Here is a 23839-nt window from a genome sequence, read left to right as displayed (position 1 = left end):
AACACTATCCTTTCTTTAATTTCATTATCTTGACTCTTTTCCTTTTGTACTCTGAACCATTTGGTTCCATTGAAAGGGAGCCCATAAATTTCCCCAGAATACTTTTGGTTCTGGAATATTGTGACAATAGCTATTTCACAAAAAGCAAAAGATCCAGGGAATAAGAAATATGGCTGCACATTTTAGGCCTATTTCCTATGTTTTGAGTTCTGTCAAGGAACCCCATGTTTTGGGTTATGAAAAATAATTTTGAGTCAGTTAATACATGTAATTGGAAACCTTTTACCTCATTTTGACATGGTTGGACAGTAAAAAAAAAAAAAAAATGACCTGAAATGTTTCACGAGAAACTATGTCTAAGGTTGTGCTTAAATGAAATAACGTGAAACGCTGATGTAAAATACAACAGTTTGATGTACTTTTATGTATCACAATACATAAATTTAAATCACTTTAAATTATTATTAAATTACTATTTGGTTAACAATAAACTAACAAGACACGGGGGTTATAAGAATCTACTTTTTTTTTAACCTCTCAATAGTCTAAGAGTACAGTTACTTTTCTCTAACTTTGTTTTGTTTTTTGCACATTGTGTGTAACAAGCAGGCATCTTTCACTTGCTGAGTTTTCAGTTATCTTGCACTTTGATTTTTTTACTCACTTTGCAGTCACAAGATGAGAAATGTAGACACTGTGTACAAACAAGAAGTTCGTGCAAAGTCAAGCTCTCAAAACCACATGCAAGACTCAGTGGCACATGGTTTCGAGCTTACACACTCCAGGATCATGTAATTACAGGCATGCAGATGGAAGGAAAGTAAAGCACCTACATCATGAAAATAGAGGATGATGAAAGAGAATGACATTTTCTTTATGACAATTATCTAATGCAAACCGTATACCCATAACCTTTATCAGAGTGGAGGAAGGAGCAGATAAGTGACTTTTTGTGGGGAGGGGGAAACTGTATATAAATATTACTAGAGGTCAAGTTCTTGTTAAACTTAAGGATTTCTATTCTGTACTTGGCCTCTTCCAGGTTATCTTCTCCAGGTCCTTGCTTTGTATTTCCTTTGCTATATCATGCAAAAAAGATCAGAACTAACATTGGAAATCACTTAACAAGCTCTAAACCTGACAGATAACAAGGGTGTTCTCCACAATTTACACGAGAATTAAATTGGATATAAATACCTCCTGTTCTTACCGGTGGGTGTTGTGATTCCATGTATTAAGGTGTGAAGCAGACAGGAAAGAGATAAATCTTTCATAAGTACATTGTAAATAGGCAAGTGGTATATAAACCATATTCATAGGTAATAGAGTCAAACAATGAAAGCTAAATAGTTGTCAAAAAGAGACTTTATCACAAAAATGGTCACAAAACTAGTTATATGGAGAGGGGATGTACAATATATAATTGTTTTATTACTGTTAGTGAAATAATCTGGCAGTATGGAACAACAAAATTGAGTGACACGTGTTCTGATTAAAAAGTCTTGACACTGCTTCAGCCAACCCAGAGTTACAGAATCCCCAGTAGTTTCTGAATGCTGGTATCTTTGTTCAACAATAATACAGATGGAAGCATCGAAAGTGATAAATTGGTAGGTGCTTTCTTATGAAATTTAAGTTATATCTTAGTGATATAAATTTATCAAATGAATTTTCTCAAGTAACTTTGGGATAATTAGAAATAACTCATGGAATTCAGTTATGCTTTTATATGAAATGTACTAATTGATTGGCTTATCAAATGTAAATTTTTATACCGGCACGTCCTTACTTCTCAGTCAAATACATCACATTTGGCTTTAATCTGCTTATCCTTACATGGCTTTCAAATTGGGCAACATTTGCAATGCCTTCTGCCCTTTGACTGCTAATTTTGAACCTTTGCTTTTTTGTCAGAATATTACCAGTCAAATAAAAAATGTCAAATTAAATTGGATAGGCTCACTTATGCAAAAATTGTATTATGCTGTTCATGTCATTAAATGTGAGTGGTTTGATTTTCTGAAGAATTCTTAGCAACAGGGTCCTTGCCCACTGGAGGAGTTGACAGACGGGAGGCCATCATATTTTTAATCTTTCCTAATAGATCTGTGATATGCCATAGAATTTGGGCGTGTCACATAATTTATCTGTAGGAATCAGTCTCTGTAGCTATACAGGTAGGTCAAGAGAATGTGTGCAATTCACCTAATAATAAAAAGAGCTCTTTATGCCATGGTGATGTCCTTAATTATGTTGATTTTTAAACATGGATAGACGTGGGAGGAATTATGAAAAGTGATGGTTGATGTTGAATTTGCTTAAAAGTTATGACGAAATCCATATTTCCTCCTTGAAAGGAAAGATGCATTAAACCAGGTACAGTAAAAGGGCACATAGTTAATTGTTGTAAATATAGAAAAATTTGTCCTTAACAGAAATATGAAACTTCCAATCATAAAATGTTTATGGCATGCTGAAGTTCCCTAACCTCTCCCACAAATCCTCAAAATGTCCTGTTTTTTTTTAAAGGAATGTTAACTTTGGATTTCTGTTTGGGGGCATCAGAGTGACTGTTGCTATTTGCTTGTCAAATCTTAACACACATGGGTCCAACTATTTTTCTGGGTGCTGGAAGCTGGGACAAGTGCTGAAAGCCCAAATCCTGTGTTAATCATGTTCTCCCTAACCAGAAGTGGGAACTCTACTACACAGTTATATCAGTTTGCATCATGTTATAATGCCTTTGCCACACAGTATAACTAGATATAGCACCATGCAATGCCATGAATTGAGAATGAGAGACTATCTCCAGGGGAGAAAATAAACATCCGAGAGGAAAACAAAAGCAAGGGGTTCAAAGCTGGTGAGACTGGCTTTCCCATTTGAACTGTAGCTATAATGCCCGAAGTACTTCCATTTTGGAAAACAGAAATACATACCATGTTCATGTCAATGCCATTGGTGTATGTCCATGCATGCTGGAAATATTCTTCAAGCCGTTGCCTCAGAGGGTTGGGGATTTGGTGAAAGCGAATGAACTCTTTTACTCGAAGCATCTGCATGTGGTACCTGGCAGTTCCCGAGTATAGTCTTTGGATAATTGCAGATACATTTCCAAAAATGCTTGCATACATTAGTGCTGGATTGGATAAAAAACAAAGTTATAGGGGAAGACTGCACCTGGGCATTTTTATATCTTGTCAGAATCTCAAGTTTGTAGGTATTTTTATGATCTCAATCCAGTTGTAAAGATTTATCACTGGCCAATGGGGAAAAAATTAAGTGAAGCCAATATGAGAAATTTTATAAATTTGATAATAAACCTGGAGAGGAGAAGTCTCCAAATTCACCATGGATTCTAAATTAGAATATAAACTCAGATTGTTTACATTATCAACCTATGATCTGGAATATTGACTACAGAGATAAAATGCCTTTAAAATAAACATTTTCTTTGTAATGTAATAAGGATATATGTCACAGAGTTACCACAGATATGTTTTCTGGAGCTGGATTAAAATGTTTATTTTTAACCTGTGACATCTCTGCCTCTCAGACTCAAACCTAACCTTTTAATATTAAAAATCTATTATAAATCTCAAGATTATTTTGAATACTTTGGTTTTGCTAAGGAATGATACATTGTTTTAAGGAACTCATACTTTCCTTATTTACTTGTATACGATTTTTAACCTATTAAAATTCAGTTTTACAGTATTTTGGCATGAGAAACAGATATCTCAGGCTTGAGTATGAGGACATCATTTTATTTTTGTAGAAAAAAATAGAATATACATTTCCCTTTCATCTGTGAGAAGAAAGAACTGCAATGAGAACCCTTGCTATACATTCCAGTACTTATGTAGAATAAGTGTTTTCCGGGCTAAATCTTTGTGATTTAACGTAAGTTCTTTGAGTATCTTCTCCTTCCTTTTATGTTTGTATTGTTTCCAATAATCCTAAAACAGTGCTATATTCTATACAGAAAGTCAAATCATGATACATGGACCGTATTCTGATCTCTGGGCATGTGTCAGAACTGTAGAGAGAGGGTAGCATATGTTTAAGGCACTGGGCCTGCCATATCCTGAGCACGTGGTAAAAAATGACCACAGTGTTTGATTCAATTGTATTCAACAAACACATTCCCCACCCGCCCCCCACCAGCACAACACACTTTACTTCTATAAACCCCTTGATCGTTTTTCAAGTAGATTTTGACCAAATTCAGGTTAAGCATTTTAAAACAACTTATCTTCTTGGTCATTTGCTTAATTTTCCATCTGATCTTTGTCTCTTGGTTCATATGGCCTTGTATACCATAGATACCTCAAGTCAGAGAATGCCATAGAGAAAGAAGTGGCCCTTTGTTTTTATCTATTTAGAGATGAAAGTTGGGGAGATCTGTAGTGAGCCTGACCTGGGATGTGTGAAGGACAGTAATTCTCAGTAAGGTAGACAAGCTGTTTAGATTGGACCTTCCAAAGATAAAGACTCGTGCCTAATTTGAGTAAATGAGTAGCTGATTAAGAAGAGAGTTAGCAATACTTGCCTGAAACTGATTCCTGTGATCCAAGGAGATTCCTGTGAAAAATGCATTTTACTCTTCCTAACTGTAGTGTCAGAAATATTTATGCACGCTGTTGTGTCTCCAAAGTATCTATCATTTTCTCAGGTAGCACACATTAAGTTCATTTGATTTAATCAGGGGGACATAATCAATGCCAGTTATTTTTTTTAAATTTTTTAAATGTTTTTATTTATTTTTGAGACAGAGAGACAGAGCATGAGCAGGGGAGGGGCAGAAAGAGAGGGAGACACAGAATCTGAAGCAGGCTCCGGGCTCTGAGCTGTCAGCACAGAGCGCAACGCAGGGCTCGAACTCAAGGACTGTAAGATCATGACCTGAGCTGAAGTCGGACGCTTAACCAGGTGAGTCACCCAGGTGCCCCTCAATGCCAGTTATTTTATTTAAAGCACATAACTCCATGGAGGCGGGTCAGGGAAAGCATTCTTAATTTGTTTGTAATACATACTATGGTTTCATTTCTACATTGTGGCTTTATCTCCATACTGCTATGAAAATGAACCAAAACATTAGTCTGGGTCACAGACAGGTATTTCCATTCATTGACAAAATGGCACAATCTAGATTAAAAGCATGTAGTTTAATATATGAATAACATGTATTTCTCTTAGGCAATTCTATGTGGTGGCTTTTTAAGTTGTAATGAAGGCACAGATTATTTTTTCTGATTTTTTTTTTCAGGAGCAACTGGAGCCGTAAGCAAGAAAGAAGCACAACACAGTTATATTCTTTATACATTATTCGGTTAATGCTTAACAATTGGCATACGAGTCAAAAGTAAGATGGCAAATATGAATCAAAATATGAGTCAAAAGCAAGATGGTAGACTATATAAAGGCATTTCTCTCTTCAACTCAATATTTTATTTAGCTTTCCTCAATAGATAGTTGCAATTTCACCAGATGGTTTGTTTTAGGCTTGGATATTATAGAAACAAAACAGGTGTATCTTAAAACTTCCTTCAGCACACCACACCTAAAATCTGATATGCTAACCAAATGGATGTATTTAGTAGGCCATTAAACATTAGCTGAAATGTACCGATAGAGCAAATACACGTTTTCTACCTAATACACAAACTTTTAAAAAGTTTTAACCTAAAAAATTAGATGTTATCGGTGTGTAATTTACATACAATAAATTAAATAGGTGTTAATGGCACAGATCAATTAATTTTTACCAGTGTATAGCTGCTATAAACACAATCAAGATATAGAGCATTCCATCACCCCAAAAGATTCCCCAGTGTTCGTTGGCTGCCTGCATACTCACTTCAGAACCTAGACAACCACTGAGTTCCAATGTATGTCATTAAAGATTAGTTTGCATTTCCTAGGTTTTCATATAAATGGAGTCATGATGTATACATTCATTTGTGTTGACTTCTTTTGTTCAGCATGTTTTTGAAATTAATCCTGTTGTTGTATAAATCATTAAAATGTTCTTTTCTTTTTTTTTAAATCACTGTGCAGTATCCATCCAATGGCTCTACCAGTTCAGTTCATCTCTTCTGTTGACAGAAAGCTCATTGTTTCATTTTTGGCTACTATGAGTAAAACTGCTGCGAACATTTGTGTACAAGTCTTTGTATGGGCATATACTTCCATTTCCCTTTCAAACACCTAGGAGTGGAATTGTGTGGTATGTTTAACTTTATAAGAAACCACGCGACTGTTTCTCAAACCTGTGTCAACTTATACTCCCTCCAGCAATATGTGACAGTATCAGTTGTTCCCAAACCAACAGACTGGTATTGCCAGTCTTTCATTTTAACCTTGTACTGGCCATGTAATACCTCATTAGAGTTTTCATTTGCATTTCCTGATGACTAATAACATCTTTTCCTGCACTTATTGTCCATTAATTTATCTTCTTTTGTGAAATGTGTTTAAATCTTTTGCTACTTTTTAAATTGAGTTGTCCTTTATTACAGAGTTGTAAGAATTCTTGATATATTCCAGAAACAAGTCTTTTTTTTTTTTTAGGTCTAAGTATTGAGAGTATTTTCTTCTAGTCTATCATTTGTTCCTTTTCTTAACAGTGTCCTTGGAAAAGCTGAGGTACCAATTTTGATGAAATACAATTTGTCAAATTTTATTGTATGGCTCAGGCTTTTTGTTTCAGTTTCGGTAATTTGTTTCACCATGGAGCTTTTCTATCACACCTAAATTGTCATATTTATTATTATAAAGTATTTCATAATCTTATTTTATTATTCTTTTAATATCTTTATAATGGATAGTAAGATCTTTTCTTTCATATAAGACATGTTAACTTATGTCTTCTCTCTTACCAGTCTAATAGGAGGTTTATCAATTTTATTGATCTTTTAAAGAGCCAGAATATACTACCATTAATTTTCTCTAATGTATGATTTCTATTTTATTAACTTTTGCTCTTATCTCTGATATTTCTTCTACTTATATGTTTAATTTGCTTGTCTTAAAATAGAAGCTTAGATCCTTGATTTTTAGATCTTAAGACAGAAGCTTAGATCTTTGATTTTTAGATCTTTTTTTTTTAAATATAAACACTTAAGGGGTGCCTGGGAGACTCAGTCAGTTGAACGGCTGATTCTTGATTTCAGCACAAGTCGTGATCTCATAGTCGTGTTATCGATTAAGCCCCACATTGGGCTCAGCACAGAGAGTGGAGACTGCTTGGGATTCTCTCTCTCTCCCTCTCTCTGCCGTTCCCCCAACTTATGCTCTGTCTCTAAATAAATAAACAAACTTAAAAAAAATAAAAACACTTAAAGGCACACATTTCTCTCTGAGCACTGTTTTAGCTGTCTCTTACACATTTTGATACATTTTATTTTCTGGTTCCCTCCCCCATTTTCAGGGAATCCACATACACATTTGTTAAAGTGCTTGGTATTGTCTACCAGTTTCATCATTTCTGTCAATTCTGGCTCTGAGCTTCATTTGTTTGGTTGATTAAGATATGATTGACATATAGCATTATATTAGTTTCAGAAGTACAAAGTAATGATTTGATATTTGTATACAGTGAGAAATGATCACCAAAATAAGTCTACTTAATATCCATCACCACAGTGACGAGAACTTTTAAGATCTACTTTTTTAGGGGCACCTGATGGCTCAGTCGGTTAAGCATCCAACTTCTGGTTTAGGCTCAGGTCATGATCTCACAGCTTCGTGGGTTAGAGCCCCACATCAGGCTCTGTGTTGACAGCACAGAGCCTGCTTATGATTCATTCTCTCTCTCTCTCTCTCTCTCTATCTGTCTCTGCCCCTCCCCCCCTTTTTCTCAAAATAAATAAATAAACATTAAAAAGTAGCCTAAATTTTTTTTTTGGTAGTTTAGGGGTGCCTGGATGGCTCAGTCGGTTAGGTGTCCAACTTTGGCTCAGGTCATGATCCCGCGGCTTGTGAGTTCGAGCCCATGTCCGGCTCTCTGCTGACAGCTCAGAGCCTGGAGCCTGCTTCTGATTCTGTCTCCCTATCTCTCTGCTCCCCACTCCCCCAGCCCCGTTCACGCTCTGTCTCTCCCTCTCTCTCAAAAATAAATAAACATTAAAAAAATTTTTTTGGAAGTTTATAAATGTTAGTTTAAAAAAATAAAAAAAAAGATCTACTCTTCTAGCAAGTTTCAAATGTACAATATAGTATTATTAACTATAGTCACCATGCTGTACATTACATCCCTATTTGTTTATTTATTTATTTTTTATTTATTTTAATAACCAGAAATTTGTACCTTTGATTCCTTTCACCCATTTTACCTACTCCTCACCCCAGTCTCTGGTAACCACCAATCTATTCTCTGGATCCATAAGCTTGTTTTTTTTTTGTTGTTGTTGTTGTGGTGGTGGTGGTGGTGGTGGTTGTGGTTGTATCTTACTCTACTCAGTTAACTAAAGTGTTTTCTCTTTTCCTAAAATATGAAAATTGTCTGAAGAAACCAAGTATTCTTCTTAAGGAATCAATAGAAATAGCTTAGTGCTATATTTAAGAAGGAAGGTAGGAAAGAAAGGAAAAAGGTAGGAAGAAAGGAAGGAAGGTAAAAAGACTGCCAACAACCCGATTTAGGGATTAGAGATTGGGTATAGGCCAAACAAAGAACTGGGTTTTCTTTAATTTAAGATAATTCACAGGATAAATCATAGTATGTATTTAACAATCCTCACAAGTGATGGGTATTCCCTAAGTGGTGAGCAGGTTAAACTTCAGTGCATTTGAAAAATTCCTTCTTGCAAATTCTAAGTTTCAACATGCAGGTTCTGTTTTCTTTATGAAAAGTATATATATATTTTTTCTATACAGATGTTTAAGTAATTAGGAACAGACTTTTAAAAATTTTGTTTGCTACCTGTTTCACTAAGATTGATAATCTCTGTAAAGTATTTACTGGCAGTTGTAATCACAGAGTGGGTGGGACTGTGCTTGTTCTGAGAGATTCAGTCTCTCTGGAATGAATTTTTCCATTTTTCCCAGTAGGTCCCTCTTCATTTCCTTCTGGGTACAAGATTACGTCTGTGTTTGTAGTACAGACTTAGCCTGCATCTGTAGAATATCTTGGGTTATTTGAATATAATACAATTTGCCTATAGCAATCCTAGCATAATAAAAATACTAAGACATACATATGAAAAGTAAATTTGAAATACATTGAACAGTAAACTGGGTGAATTGATTTAAGTTTCATAATAAAGGTTATCTAAGTATATTTCATTAGTTAATGTGTCAACATTTAAAAAGCAACTCTGGATCTGTTTTCATATTTGTATACAATCTAAGGATGATGCCCTTTTTTAAGCATTCAAAATCCATTATGCTTTTGTCAATTGCTGTTTGGTATCAGCAAGGTTATCTTTAGTGACTCCACAGTATGATTTTTAAGAAAAATTATACATATTTTTAATGCGGTTTTTTTTTTGCTTCTTATTCCAAAAAAATATACCTCATTAATGACACTGATGTCATCATCCTATTACAAGGTAAAGAGCAATAACTGAAATTTGGCCTGATGTCATAGGAAAAGGCATTTTTAGTCAGTAAGTGGTGAAGAATATATATATTTGTGTATATATGTGTATAAATGCAGATACATAAGAAACATTTCTATTATTTCTATATATTTTATATAGAAATATATATCCTATATAGATAGAAATATATATATTTTATATAGAAATATATATTTTATTACTATTACATTACTAGATAGAAATGTATATATATGTATACATATATATATACATTTATATATATATGTATACGTATACATATATATATACATTTATATATATATACACACACATTTCTATCTATCTAGAATATAATGTAAACTAGTCTTTCCCATTGTAATCTGACCTCAGCTTAAAATAGAAAATAACCATTGGTAACAAATTACAGACACTTTTACAGCAGTAAAAGTGAACTGCAAGTCTCAGTTTTTGGATCCCAAGATCCATGCCACTCCAGTTTTCAGTTTTTGGTTTTCTGAAGTCCCGAAAGTCCTTCGGTGTCTCCCTTTCACAGAATCAGTTTTGATAGAATATAGTACCCATATATGTAATCCCATTATCTCTACAGTTTTCTATAAGTTTTTCTTTGCCTTATTCTTAATGTTCTAGAGATATCAATTTTGTGATATTATCTCATCCTAATAGATAACAAAAGAGAAATCTACTTACAGCCAATCAACATGACACAGATTGAAAAGATTTTCTCCGAATTGGTGTTAGGAGACACATTCCCGAATCCTACACTGGTTAAGCTGCTGAAGGTAAAATAAAGTGCTGTGACGTATTTGTCTTTAATGGATGGTCCAGAACTTGAGTCACTGTCATTGTAACGTTTCCCAATTTGTTGTCCTAAGGAATCCAACCATCCGATTTTGTCTGTCAAGTAGGGTCTTTCTACATTCCCAATTGCATACCAAATGCAAGCCAGCCAGTGAGCAATCAAGGCAAATATGCACATTAAGAGCATTAGAACAGCAGCGCCATATTCTGAATAGCGATCAAGCTTCCGGGCCACTCTCACCAGACGAAGGAGTCGAGCTGTCTTCAAAAGACCAATTAATGTTGTTGTCTGTGGAAACAAATGTGTATGGTCAGAAACAGTTGGCAAACAACTCAGTGTATGTTCCTGTGAAGCAAAGTAGGTAGAAACAGGTCAAAACAAGATGGTAGCATTGAAGATAAGTGCATATTTGAATGAAGTATTAAGGTTAGTTTTTGTTTGTTTTAACTTTGTCTGCTTTGGAAAATACTTTGAAAATGTGTGGTACATTCATATCTTGGCATGCAAGACCCATGGGACAGACACTCCATCTGTCTAGCTTTATGCTCTAACCAAGTGCCTTGGAGATAACGAATAGTCAGTAAATCCTTCATTCACCAAGAAACATCCCATGTGTTACTGGTGTGCCTAGCAAGTGCCTACACACTGGGATTATAGCGTTGAGCAAACAGATGTGATCACTTTTATAATAGAAAGATACTTATTTACTAGACAAAATGCTGTCTCTAGTGAGGAGAAATGAGGTCCACTGTCTCGAGGTGAGAAACAGATTTTTTTTTTTAACGTTTATTTATTTTTGAGACAGAGAGAGACAGAGCATGAACGGGGGAGGGTCAGAGAGAGAGGGAGACACAGAATCTGAAACAGGCTCCAGGCTCTGAGCAGTCAGCACAGAGCCCGATGCGGGGCTTAAACCCACAAGCTGTGAGATCGTGACCTGAGCCGAAGTCGGACGCTTAACCGACTGAGCCACCCAGGCGCCCCGAAACAGATGTTTTTTAAAGAAACGAACAAAAGGATTGTTTAAAGAGTAAAAAAAAATGTGACAACAATAATAAGACAAAGTGGTATGATAGAGTGGTATTTGAGGGCATGAGTCAGGATGGAGACTGCTTTGGAAAGAAAGGCCAAAGAAGAACTTGCTGAGGAACTGATACTAGAATTGAGAGAAACCTGCATAATGAGAAGAACCAGGCAAGCAGATAATTGGGAAACTTATTGGATGATTGCATGCATGCCTTAGACACTATATTTAAATTCATTTTTCCTTTCGAAATGTGTTAAACTGATAAATTGTTTCTTGAAGTCCCAATGATATTACGTATTTTTCTTTGGGGTGTGATATGTGTAATTAATTGTATGATTATTACTGACCAGGTATCTAATGATAGGACACTTCTATATAATAACAGGATACTTCACTGGTTGTTTGGATTTGAAATCTGATAAGTACAAATTACAAGTTCATTTCTTAGGTTTCCTAAATAATGTCAGCTATAAGTACTATATAATTCACAGGGCATATAATTATTCCATAGTTACATGGTGTTTACCAATCAATTATTGAGTCATTTTATGTGTTCATTGTTGGTGTTTATTTTGCAAAGTACATCCAACCGCATTAGGAATACTTATATTTTAATTAAAGAAATAGCACATGGAAGAATTATCACCCTCTATCCATATTGATTTGGTGGAAAAAAAGCACTAAATATTAAGAAAAATAGTTTCATCAGAATTCTAGAAGTGTTGTAGTTTCTTTTTTCTTTTTCTTCAGAGTGGTTACTAAGAGGAGGGGAGATCCCTTGGTCTCCTCCAAATTCTTTTTAAGTTTGTATTGGAACCTTCTAGAGGTGAGAGGAGCTTGTGTAGTTGGGATGTGCTTATTACATTTGGGCTCTGGTCTTTGTTCATTATGGGATGTGTGAAGAAGTGAGTCTTCTCTGCTCCCAATGTTGAATTATTGTTTTTCAAGGTGGAATAAAGAAAATAGCATTTTTTTCTTCACAAATGTAAGAGTATATCTCTTCTCAACAAATAAAGGGAGAGTCTAAGTTATTATTAAGTAGTTCTCTGGAAGAAAAAACTTTCCATCATTTGAATTATTAACATTTTAGATGATCAGTTTTTTTTCAAATTTCGTTGGTTCTTTGTTTCAAGTTTTTGTTTAAACTCTATTTAGTTAACATATAGTATAATATTGGTTTCAGGAGTAGAATTTAGTGATTCGTCACTTCTATGTAACACCCAGGGCTCATCACAAGTGTCCTCCTTAATACATCACCCATTTAGCCCATCCCACACCCACCTTCACTCCATCAACCCTCAGTTTGTTCCCTATAGTTAAGAGTCTCTTATGGTTTGCCTCCTTCTGTCTCTTTTTTTTTTACGTTCTTTCCCCTATGTTCATGGGTTTTGTTTCTTAAATTCCACATATAACTGAAATCATATGGTATTTGTCCTTCTTTGACTTACTTAGCATAATACACTCTAGTTCCATCCACATTGTTGCAAATTGCAAGACTTATTCTTTTGATGGCTGAGTAATATTCCATTGTATATATAATGGAATATATATTCCATTATATATCTATATCTAAATCTATATGTATATGTATATGTATATGTATATGTATATGTATATCTTTACCCAGTCATAGTCAATAGACATTTGGGCTCTTTTCCTAATTTGGCTATTGTTGATAATGCTGCTATAAACATCAGGGTGCATGTGCCTTTTTGAATCAGTATTTTTGTATCCTTTGGTATAAATACCTAGTAGTTCAATTTCTGGGTCATAGGGTAATTCTATTTTTAAATTTTTGAAGAACCTCCATACTGTTTTCCAGAGTGGCTGCACCAGTTTGCATTCCTACCAACAGTGCAAGAGGGTTCCCCTTTCTCCACATCCTTGCCAGCATCTCTCATTTCCTGTGTTACTAATTTTAGCCATTCTGACAAGTGTGAGGCAGTATCTCTGAAGTTGTGATTTGTATTTACCTAATGATGAGTGATGTAGAGCATCTTTTCATGTGTCTGTTTTAGCTGATCAGTTACACATTGGGACTTTGGAACAAACAAATGGGTGTATGAATTCTGTATCCATACCCATCTATCATCTTGGAGAAGTTGTTTACTTCATCTCTAGACCTCAAATTTTTCATCTGTAAATGAGCATAATAATGCCTCCTCATAGGTTTGTAGGTAATGCCCAGTAAATAGTAGCTTTTTGTTCTTATTTAAATATCTCATAAGCTTTAGTTTCTATCAGTAAGTGGGAACATTATATTGTAAAATGGATGGATACACACATTTTCCAAATGCATTACTTTGATATCTAGAATTCCAAATGGAGGATTTTCCAACACTGGCCTTGGCATCCTCAGGAAACGGTGGGAATTTTAAAGACAAAAACATCATCTACATGCACTGATTGCTTGGATTTAGTAGCAGGAATCACTGGTCCAACGTGTCTCTTTTTACACTTCACAGCTTGTTTGTGTGTTTATATTTCCTCCATGCTCTGTTAGCTATTTACTTGTGTTGAGAAATCAGAAATATTGAAAATTATTGCTTAAAACTTCTCTTTTTTGGAAGAAAAATTTTCTCTCAACCTCAAAATAAGTGAAATATAATGAAAATTCTCTAAGGTATTTGGTTAATGAAGTGAAATGCTTCAAAACAAATGAGATGTTTTAATAACATATTGTGATAATAAGTACTAATGACTCTTCTGGCTGCCAAGATAGTAAAGCAAAAATGATGTTATATAATCCATCTGCTGTGTAGGCCAGCTCCCTCCTTTTTCTCTCCCTTCAAAGAAACATCTGATGTTTCTTCTAGGATTATATCAAAATAAGGCAAAACCTAAATGACAGTAAGTTCTCTAAGCAGATAAGTGAATATAATTTATATAATAACACACAAATGGCATCTTTTCTGGACAAAAAAAAAGCTTAACAAATATGGTACACGATGAAGTCTCAAACCAACTGACATGATACTAAATGACTGCAAGGGTAAAGAGAGGGAGATGGGGAGAGAGGGCGGGAAGGAGAGAGAGAGAGAAAAGAAGAGGGAGAGAAAAGAGGGAGAAATTTCTAAGCAGTTGTTTTATCTTTCAGTTGCTTCTGAGGATGAATGAAAATGGACTTCAACAGTCAAAGCCATTCTCTTGTGATTCCATAAGATGTACCCAAGCATAACTACATATGTTGTTTGGCAATGTAACAAATGACTTGATCTTATTTGTATTGTTATCAAGATGCTGCTAACACACCTGGGCTTTCTTCCTTAGCTACTGTTGTGTACAGCCTATCTTGTAGATAGATGACACGAGACTGCAATAACACTTTTCTTCTTCTTTAAATTTCTCTTTAAAGATTTAGAGGGTTTTTCCCGTTTTACACAAAGGAAAAACGACTGCAGCAAAATCTCAGAGAGCAAAGACTAAAGAATGATCAGTTTCCTCTTGCTGATTTGTTGGTGACTATTTGTCCCTTTGTTTACTTCAATGTACTATCTCCGTCTTAGGCACAAATGAAAAATGAGACCCACAACTACCTTATAGCTGTGTTAACATCAGAACATGGCTGAGGGGAATGTTTTTGGCATACATGTTTCTCTGACCATATATCTAATTTCATGTAATACTCAGCCATACTATGTAAATTTATTTTGTGTTTTTTTTCCAATTTTTGAAAATAGAAACAAATCCATCCTTACGCTTATCGCAACAATTAAAAAAACAGTAGAGGTACAAAGAATCTTAGGTATTATTTTTTAACTTTCCACAGGTATCAGAAAAAATATTGTCTGCTTTTTGCTACTTTGGGTAGGTAGACTAACCAAGCATAAGAGCTCACAAGAGGTATGTGTGATTATGCACTACAAAGATATCATGACAATAAATAAGATGGAGAAAGAGGTGAGCGAGTTGGCAGTAGATGGAAGCAAGGTACTTTGTTTTTTGGTCATGCCCATGAATTGCAGCAAAGGAGACATAATGAACTCTAATAAGTCATGTCTCTGCCTCATCAGTACCTATGCCACTTCAGAACTCCTTTCACTGTGATTGAATGGTATTTCAAACTCTTTTTGCCTGAATGCCACAGTAAAGAAAGTGTACTTGTTTAAGACTTGTATTTTTAATGTATTTTGTCAGAACTTTTTAAATGTAAAATGATTTTTCCCCTGGAATTTCAAATTATTGACATTTTTGGGTGGCTGAAGCATATCATCCAATTTAAATTTTTTTAAAGACCTACCCACATCCATAGTTTATTAAAGTCCTGGATACTTTCTCATACTGAGGTAGAAGTTAGTCTCCGTTATTATGGATGACTTTCTTAATGAAACTTTATTTAAAAATATATCCTCTAAGCAATTGAAATTTTGTAAACACGTTAGATACCAGACCCAGACTCAAGATATTTTCAAATGGTTCAGGCAATAATCTCTCTCAGTGTAAGTGGGATTCATTTTAAAGACCTGAAATTAGAATAGGGGATTTCTTGCTAGTGTCCAGCAATTCTCTACTCAAGAATAAATTTGGCTACAGTCAAACTGGGAAAGCCTCCTCAATACGAGAAAGTCTTATGCTCAATAATTTTTCAAAATAATTCTACCTTTTTTAAGTGAGCACTTTCAAGAATCTTATGTGTAAAATACTTTATTTCAGAGGCTTACTCTTCACAACTTTCGCCTGTAGTCAGCGGACAGAATTATTCTTTTATAAATGAGGAAATATAAGTATGTGATCTTCAGTGTTGTCTACAGGACTGAAAGAATGAATCATCGTTGAAAATCTCTACTTAATCCATCATTCCGTTCTGTTTGTCAAGAAATATTTGGGTTCAAGTGGAGAAATGGGAACACTTAGTGAGTAATACATTTCATAACTCTGCATTCCTGTTTTGCTTTAGATTTCACTTCAATTCCCTCCTAAGCCCTGGTACTTGTATACACCATTCCATGAATTACTTATCCAATAAAACCCAGTAATATTGAAACTAGTTTCAAGTTCCTTCAGCTTGAGCCACATTTTTTCAATATTTCTAAGGACACATTCACTAATACAATAAAAAAAGCGCCATATTTGCATATGTAAGAAACCTTAAGGAAATCACCTAGCTTATCCTTTCCTTATTCGTACCAAAACCTCACAAATCCCTGCACAAACTGTGGCTTTCAAACAGAAGGTTTTACAACCTGTCTGGGACAGTCACTCCAATATTTAACAACCTTTACTGTCAAGATGATTTTATGCTTATTTTGTTTATAATTAACATTCTATTTTTGCTGCAGTTGGAACTCACTTTCCCTTTCTTTGGTTACAATAACATGGAAAACTGGTCATCAAGTGATTTTAAAACAGCAGTAAGAAATGCTACAATGAGGGGCGCCTGGGTGGCTCAGTCGGTTAAGCGGCCGACTTCAGCTCAGGTCATGATCTCGCGGTCCGTGAGTTCGAGCCCCGTGTCGGGCTCTGTGCTGACAGCTCAGAGCCTGGAGCCTGCTTTGGATTCTGTGTCTCCCTCTCTCTGAATCCTCCCCCGTTCATGCTCTGTCTCTCTCTGTCTCAAAAATAAATAAACGTTAAAAAAAAAATGTTACAATGAATAAAAAATTATGGATGTTGTATTTTTAAAAATGGAAATTTGACTTGTTTTGAGAAATATATAACCAAAAATTGAAACTGATGGAATGTTCTTATCTTTCCTTGGTTCAAAAATTACTGCACTGGGGATCCTGTGTCTCTCACTTGTCCTGCCACAAATTTCGGCAGGCATGACCGACAGCCTCAAATACATGCCAATGAAGACATCTGCCTTAACTCCCAAAGAACTATCTAAAGAGAGATGCAGTCACTTTATGTATAGAAATATATTATGTATACAGGTCTTCAAAATGTATTTTTTATTTAAATTTGAACATGAGTGTGTCTAATGTTTTAGCAATTCACTTCTAACAAACTAATGGTAACTACTGTAGAAATCAGGTTCAGAAAGAATGCTGACAAGATGATCAGAATTGCTATACAGATACTTCCTAAGTTTTTCCTTGTATCCATTCTATGATGCATCTAACAGACTAATGAAGCAAACATACCAATGTGAATAGAAACTCCTCTTTTCTATTAAAATTTCCCCCAAAGAGCACTGTAAATAGTTAGGTTTCAAACACCTTGCCTGCATTCAGGATTCATGAAAAATAACAGTAAAGTGGGAATGGAGAGAGGTTGACAAAGCAAGCGATGAATCAAAAGAACACCAATTTTCAGGACAGGAAGAGGTTAATGAAGTGTGTAGCTAAAGAGAGAGCTCTAGATTCTAACAGTTGATCTATCTGAAACTAAGATTTGCCACAGATAAGCAAAATATGGGAACACTTGAGGCAGATAATGAAAAGTTGACTTTTTGGAGACTGAGCCAATAGTGTTATTCTCTTGCATCAGTGATATTGAGATAATTTTCTATGGATGGCATCATACTTGACGATGTAAAAATTAAGAAATAGAGAATCCCTTCCTTCCTGGGTCCGACTGGATGGCACTGACATCAGGAAGATATTAATGACACAGGAAAACCAAGTTATTGTTAGTATTCCTTTCTTAAACATTTTTTTAACATTTAAAAAGATTAAATGGTTGTTTTGAAAAAGTGAGCAATTCTGCTCATGTATCTGCTTCAGTAAAAATGTATATGTCAAACTGTCCTCAGCATTGCTAGCATGTATGTATTATAGCTAAAATAATATAGATCCAAAATTTGTAAAGGTTTCCTTCTTCAGAGTTGAATGTAAATGAAACTGAAGTGTCACGGTCGCTTACCACTTAGAGAAATTGGCAAGGAAGACATTAATGTTTAATTGGCATTGACAAAATTGTTTTCTCTAAGGTTATCCAAGATGCTGTGATGCATAGAAAACAACATTTTAATTCAGCTAGAATTAAGCAATTACGAAATCATGACTGTTCTTATATTTAGTTTTAAAACACTCCTTCAGTTGATTATTTATGTCTTCATTTCGTAGAAATGTTCACCTATGAGCACATGAAAGCCCTCTCCTGGACTTCCTCTTTGTCCCAGATAAGGTCACCAGTTCTTGGATATCTAAACAGCAGAATCGTTCCTGCCATTTTTAAAAATGCAGGTTTCAAGGCTTCACTTTAGACCTACCAAATATGAATCTACAAACTTTTTTATAAGACCCACACAGAAATCAGTGCATGGTCCTGATGGACAAACACTGATCTAAACCAACCTTTACCATGATTTCATCTAATTTATGTATAATTCAATGGATCTCAGTTCTTTTTCTTATATTCCCATATATATCTTCTAGATGCTCATGGAGTCCTTGACTTGCCTACATGCCATCTGTACTCGGATGACTGATAGGCATCTCAAACTTCACATGGTTCAAACAAGAATTTCTACCCCATAACGCACCTTCTTCCCCCCCAGGCTTTTCCCATTTGGATACATAAGTGGCCACCTATAAAAGTCGCTTACGTAGTCTCCATCCTCCAAAATATTTCAAACAAGAAGAAAGAAACAACAAAATCTTTGAACCATCATTAATTCTGCTTTTTTTTCTTACTCCAGCAATATTTAGTCCATCAACAAGCCCTAACAGCTCTCTTCTACCATTTTCCAAATGTATTTACATCTCTTCATCTCTACTGCCACCATGTGGTGCAAACCCTTGTTGTTTTGTCCCTGCTACATTATAGCAAAAGCTCTAATATCATTCCTCTGCGTCTACCCTGACTAAACTTTCTGCAGACATCCACCATGAGGTCTTTAAAACTGTCCATCATATTATTCCAACTCAGAAGGCTCCACTGCAGCCAGAATAAATACCAAATGTCACTGCTCCTTGTGATTTGGTCCCTGTCTCTGCATTCTCATATCTTAGCACTCAGTGGTTCAGCCTAGCTGCCACTGGCCTTGTTTCTATTCTAACACACCAAGCTTGTTCCCCAGTTCATTTTCACTAGTGTTTTCTTCTGCTTGAAATGCTCTGCATGTGTTTTCACGAGGCTCGTTTCTTTGGATCAAGTCTCAACTCAAACGGCACCTCCGCAAAGGTCTTTCCTAATTTCCCCATCCAAATTAGCTACCCACTGAAGTCGCACTGCACGACATGGCTATTTTCTTGTCAGTTCACAAAGTTCTTAAGAGGAAAAACAAAATGGCCTCTTCCTTCACCATGTGCAACCTTCTAATACTGCTCTTTCCTCTTCTCTTTATTACCAAGATTCCAGCAGGAGGGAGTCCTACTCCCTGCCTGTTAATTTCTGAAGATACTTCAGTTTGGCTTGTGACCAGTATCTGATCCATTTGCTACCAGTGCATACTGAATTGACACACCCAGTGACTTGTTTTCAGCCTTCATCCTACTTTATATATTTACAGTATTTGACACCGTCTTCTTGAATTTTTCCTTACTTCCTAGTTGAGTGAGGTAGCAGAAGTCCGGTAATGCCTACAGTGGTCTCCAACAACAGCAAAAATCTTCTGTGTCCTATATAATTTTTCAACATATCACAGTCATTTGTATGGGCAAAAATGAAATTTATTTACTAAGCGTCAATGCTGGGTTTTAATATAACAGATATTCACTTTTGTACATTTTAACATTCGTGAAAATATCCAGGAATTTAGCTACCATGTAAACTGAGAGATAATGAACTAGTCCAGTTTGGACCTTCATTAACAGGTGTTTGCTATTTCAGGAAATTACATCTTCAATGATATCAGGTCTTGTAGTACGTGTGTACTGTGCATATACATCATGGCTCTGCCAGTCTATGAGCACTATGAGTCTATCTCACAGTCCTGAGATTTCTAGGTATGTTAATATATGCATGTATATACGTATCTACCTGCATATATGTATGTATACACATAAAAACCTATATAAGCACATACATATATATTCAACCCTTGTGTTAAGATGAAAATATAAAATAAACCAATAATGTTCAGTTTAATGTTTAATTTATTGCTCAAATATGAACTTCCTCATTATAACTAAGTACAAGCATCTGATAACTCCATTATATCATTTAATGTAGACCTATCTGAAACATTTACATATTCAACTAGGTATTTGATGAACATTTATTTCTTCTTTATATTAAGGGTGGACATTATATCTTATGTTTGTGAAATTATATGTATAAGAAGGCTATACTATCTATGACTCTTATTTAACAATAGTAGAAAGGGGCATTATAAAATATTTCTTATATTGGTTCTGATAAGACTGGGAACCGATGCTTTATAGCTCCATGCTTCTAGTGGGCTTCCTCTGTGACTGGCTTGGCTTTCCTAAACTCTCTACCTGAAAAACTTCTACTGGCAATCAGGAACACTTCCTTCCATGCTCATATGTCCTCCTGTACCTAACATTATGAAAGCATTTATCGGATAGTATTCCAGCTGCTTATCCACTGCTCCCCATTCTAGACTGCAAGCTCCCAGACAATGGGATCTTGTCTTACTGTTTTTGTTTTGTTTTGTTTTGTTTTGTTTGTGTAAATACAGGATCTAGCCTGTTGGCACATAGTTTGCTCTTAAAAAATGCTTATAGAATGAATGAATCCACCTGAGTGGAGGCTACCATAACACTTTCTGGGAATGGCAAAATGAATTAAGTCAATTCTCATTCAAATTTGTCAAAAAACTACATGAAATTCTAACTGGTAAAGCAGATAAAATCAAGCCAATCCTTTTTAGTGGAGGTGGATGGCTCTGAGTCTTATCAGTCTGTCTTGATGTCAACTCTTGAGAGCCTCTGAACTCAGTCCAACTCTCTCAGGCACCTCAGTGATACTCCAGTTTGAAAAACATTGTACTGGATAATTCTCATCAGAGTGACCTCTAGCCTAATGATTTTAGGATTTGTCACTTAATTTGGGGTTAAAAATCCCCAAAAGTCTTTTTTATTCTATACTCATATGATGAAATGTCCAAAAATAGTTCCTTTGAATATAAGAGCTCTTTTCTCTGGAAGCATTTTCTTCTTCTTCTTCTTCTTCTTCTTCTTCTTCTTCTTCTTCTTCTTCTTCTTCTTCTTTGCAAGAAACAAAAATGAATGCTGTATATTTTTAATACTATTATTACATGACATTATACACTTTTGGAAAAGTATTATTCTGAAATATGATTATGTACTGAAAAGCCCGATTAAGAGTTTCATTACAATTATATACTATAGTTTGTATATAAAAGAAGTATCTTCTTTATTGCTCTTGAAAAATGTATGAAGTAGTCTAATCCATCACAGGTATTATTATTACCTCTCATAGCTGACTCAGCCCAATAGCTGATACCCTTAACTCCTTCCAGACCCATCCCTGCACTTGCTACCTTTGATGCCCACATACTTTCCTCACAATATGCCTCATGTTCCTGTGCTTTGCAATCCAGTAACTGTCCTCAAAATATTTTCTTTCTGTCTCCCATTTCTTCAGGTTTCCCACATGCAACTAGCTAATCTAATACTATTATATGATCATAGATAATAAATATTTGTTGAATAAATGCCATATTAAAGTATTTGCAGATTACTGTAAGTAATGTGTAAGTAAAATGTAAGTAAAATGTAAGGAAGACTTCATTAAGAAACAGAGACTTTGGGGCGCCTGGGTGGCTCAGTCGGTTAAGCGCCCGACTTCAGCTCAGGTCACTATCTCGCGGTCCGTGAGTTCGAGCCCCACATCAGGCTCTGGGCTGATGGTTCAGAGCCTGGAGCCTGCTTCTGATTCTGTGTCTCCCTCTCTCTCTGCCCCTCCCCCGTTCATGCTCTGTCTCTCTCTGTCCCAAAAATAAATAAACGTTAAAAAAAAAAATTAAAAAAAAAAAAAAAAGAAACAGAGACTTTAATCCAAAGGGATGGGAAGAAGAGGAGTAACCTTTGGCAAGCACATATTATGTACCTAATACTGGGTTAGTCTCTTCATATATGCTGTTTTTATTTTTTTTTATTATAAAACTTTTTAACATTTATTCATTTTCTTTTGAGAGACAGAGAGAGACAGTATGAGTGGGGAAAGGCCAGAGAGAGAGGGAGACATAGAATTCAAAGCAGGCTCCAGGCTCTGAGCTGTCAGTACAGAGCCTGATGTAGGGCTCAACCCCATTAACAGTGACATCATGATCTGAGCCAAAGTCAGACACTTAATGGACTGAGCCCCCTAGGCGCCTCATATGCTGCTTTGCTGCTTTATTTTTAAAAAATCACAAGAGCCTACCTTTCACCATTTTACAGAAAAATAAATGAAATCTTAATAAACTAAGTATCTTGCCAAAATATAGCAAGTAAGTGGCACAGACGAAAACCAAACCCAGGTCTGTCTAAGTCCAAAGTCAGAGCTCTTCACCTATCAGATCACATCTTAAAAAAATGAGTGGCAGCTTTGGGAACATGGGGGAAGCCATGACAGTACACAGGAGTGGAGAACTGGCACTGCTTTCTTTAGGCAAACTTCACTTTTTCCTTGATGATATATGGGAAATGTGGTCCGGAGACCATTTTTTTCCAGAGACTATTTCATCCTCTACTAATGTGAATCACATAAATTTTCTCCTGTTTCAGTTCTCTTAAACTCTTGCCTAAAATAGTGATTATCTAAATTGCATAGGTTAACTTTATTATTTTCAAGTGATATAGTGGCATTAAATAAGTCAAATGTTGCATCCTAGAAATTTTACCTTCATGGTCATAATCAGCATATCCAAATACTCACTGGTTTGATTATTATGGATTAAATCTCATCAGTAAAGCAACTACTCTTAACAATCCTATTTACTTATTTATTTGTTCATCCATTCTTCTATTTCACCAAGTTGAAATTTAATTTGCTGTTGGTGTACATATTTTAAAGTTTGAAAGAGTGAGATTTTATTCTATTGTTTACCAATAAGAACATATTTGGTTTAAGTACATGGCTCACCCATTGTAAGAAACTCATAAAGATAAATATCTATAAAGAAGTATTTCACTTTCCTCCCTCTTACTTAACAACGAAAGTTAGGAGTATCTGACATGAAAAATTCAACTGGTTTAAGAGCAGCTAACTTTTTTTGAGTGTATTTCTAAGGGTTTCACATGCATTATCTCCCTAGATCCTCAAATTAAAAATAAATAAATAAAACAATGTAAGGAGGGGTAATATCATCCTTACAGAGGAGGAGAGTCAGGCTTGAGGCTTTGTGTGAGGTTTGTAGAACCAGGAAGGATATATTGCTCCATTGCCCTGCTCTTAACTGCTCAGAGTTTGACAGACAGGGTCTGTAGGACAGAATTTACTTCTAAAGCAATTGTTCCTCTTGGCAGAGGAGGATTCCTTAATCGGTCAGGGAGCAAACATCTGCAGGAGGCATTTTTGATATCTGATCTCCTCTTAAAAACAAAAAAGAAAAGATGCGGTTTACCCTGAATTTTAAAAATTCAACACACCGAG

The 23839-nt window shown here is 35.4% G+C and overlaps 1 protein-coding gene across 9 annotated transcripts in view; it reads right to left on the bottom strand.

The window, feature by feature from the left end:
• Nucleotides 1-23839, bottom strand: part of KCNH7 (potassium voltage-gated channel subfamily H member 7) — a 492691-nt gene that overhangs the window by 56768 nt on the left and 412084 nt on the right. For all 9 annotated transcript variants that reach the window (XM_058715116.1, XM_058715124.1, XM_058715117.1 and 6 more), the window contains 2 exons: nt 10251-10650; nt 2940-3139 (listed from right to left, as the gene is read on the bottom strand). In XM_058715116.1, coding sequence (XP_058571099.1) covers nt 2940-3139; nt 10251-10650 — 600 coding nt within the window. The remainder of the gene's footprint in view (nt 1-2939; nt 3140-10250; nt 10651-23839) is intronic.

The sequence above is a fragment of the Neofelis nebulosa genome, chromosome 2, assembly GCF_028018385.1.
Source record: "Neofelis nebulosa isolate mNeoNeb1 chromosome 2, mNeoNeb1.pri, whole genome shotgun sequence".
Classification (NCBI taxonomy): Eukaryota; Metazoa; Chordata; class Mammalia; order Carnivora; family Felidae; genus Neofelis; species Neofelis nebulosa.
The sequence above is the reverse complement of the archived record's forward strand: the minus strand, read 5'-3'. Positions and strand labels throughout refer to the sequence as shown.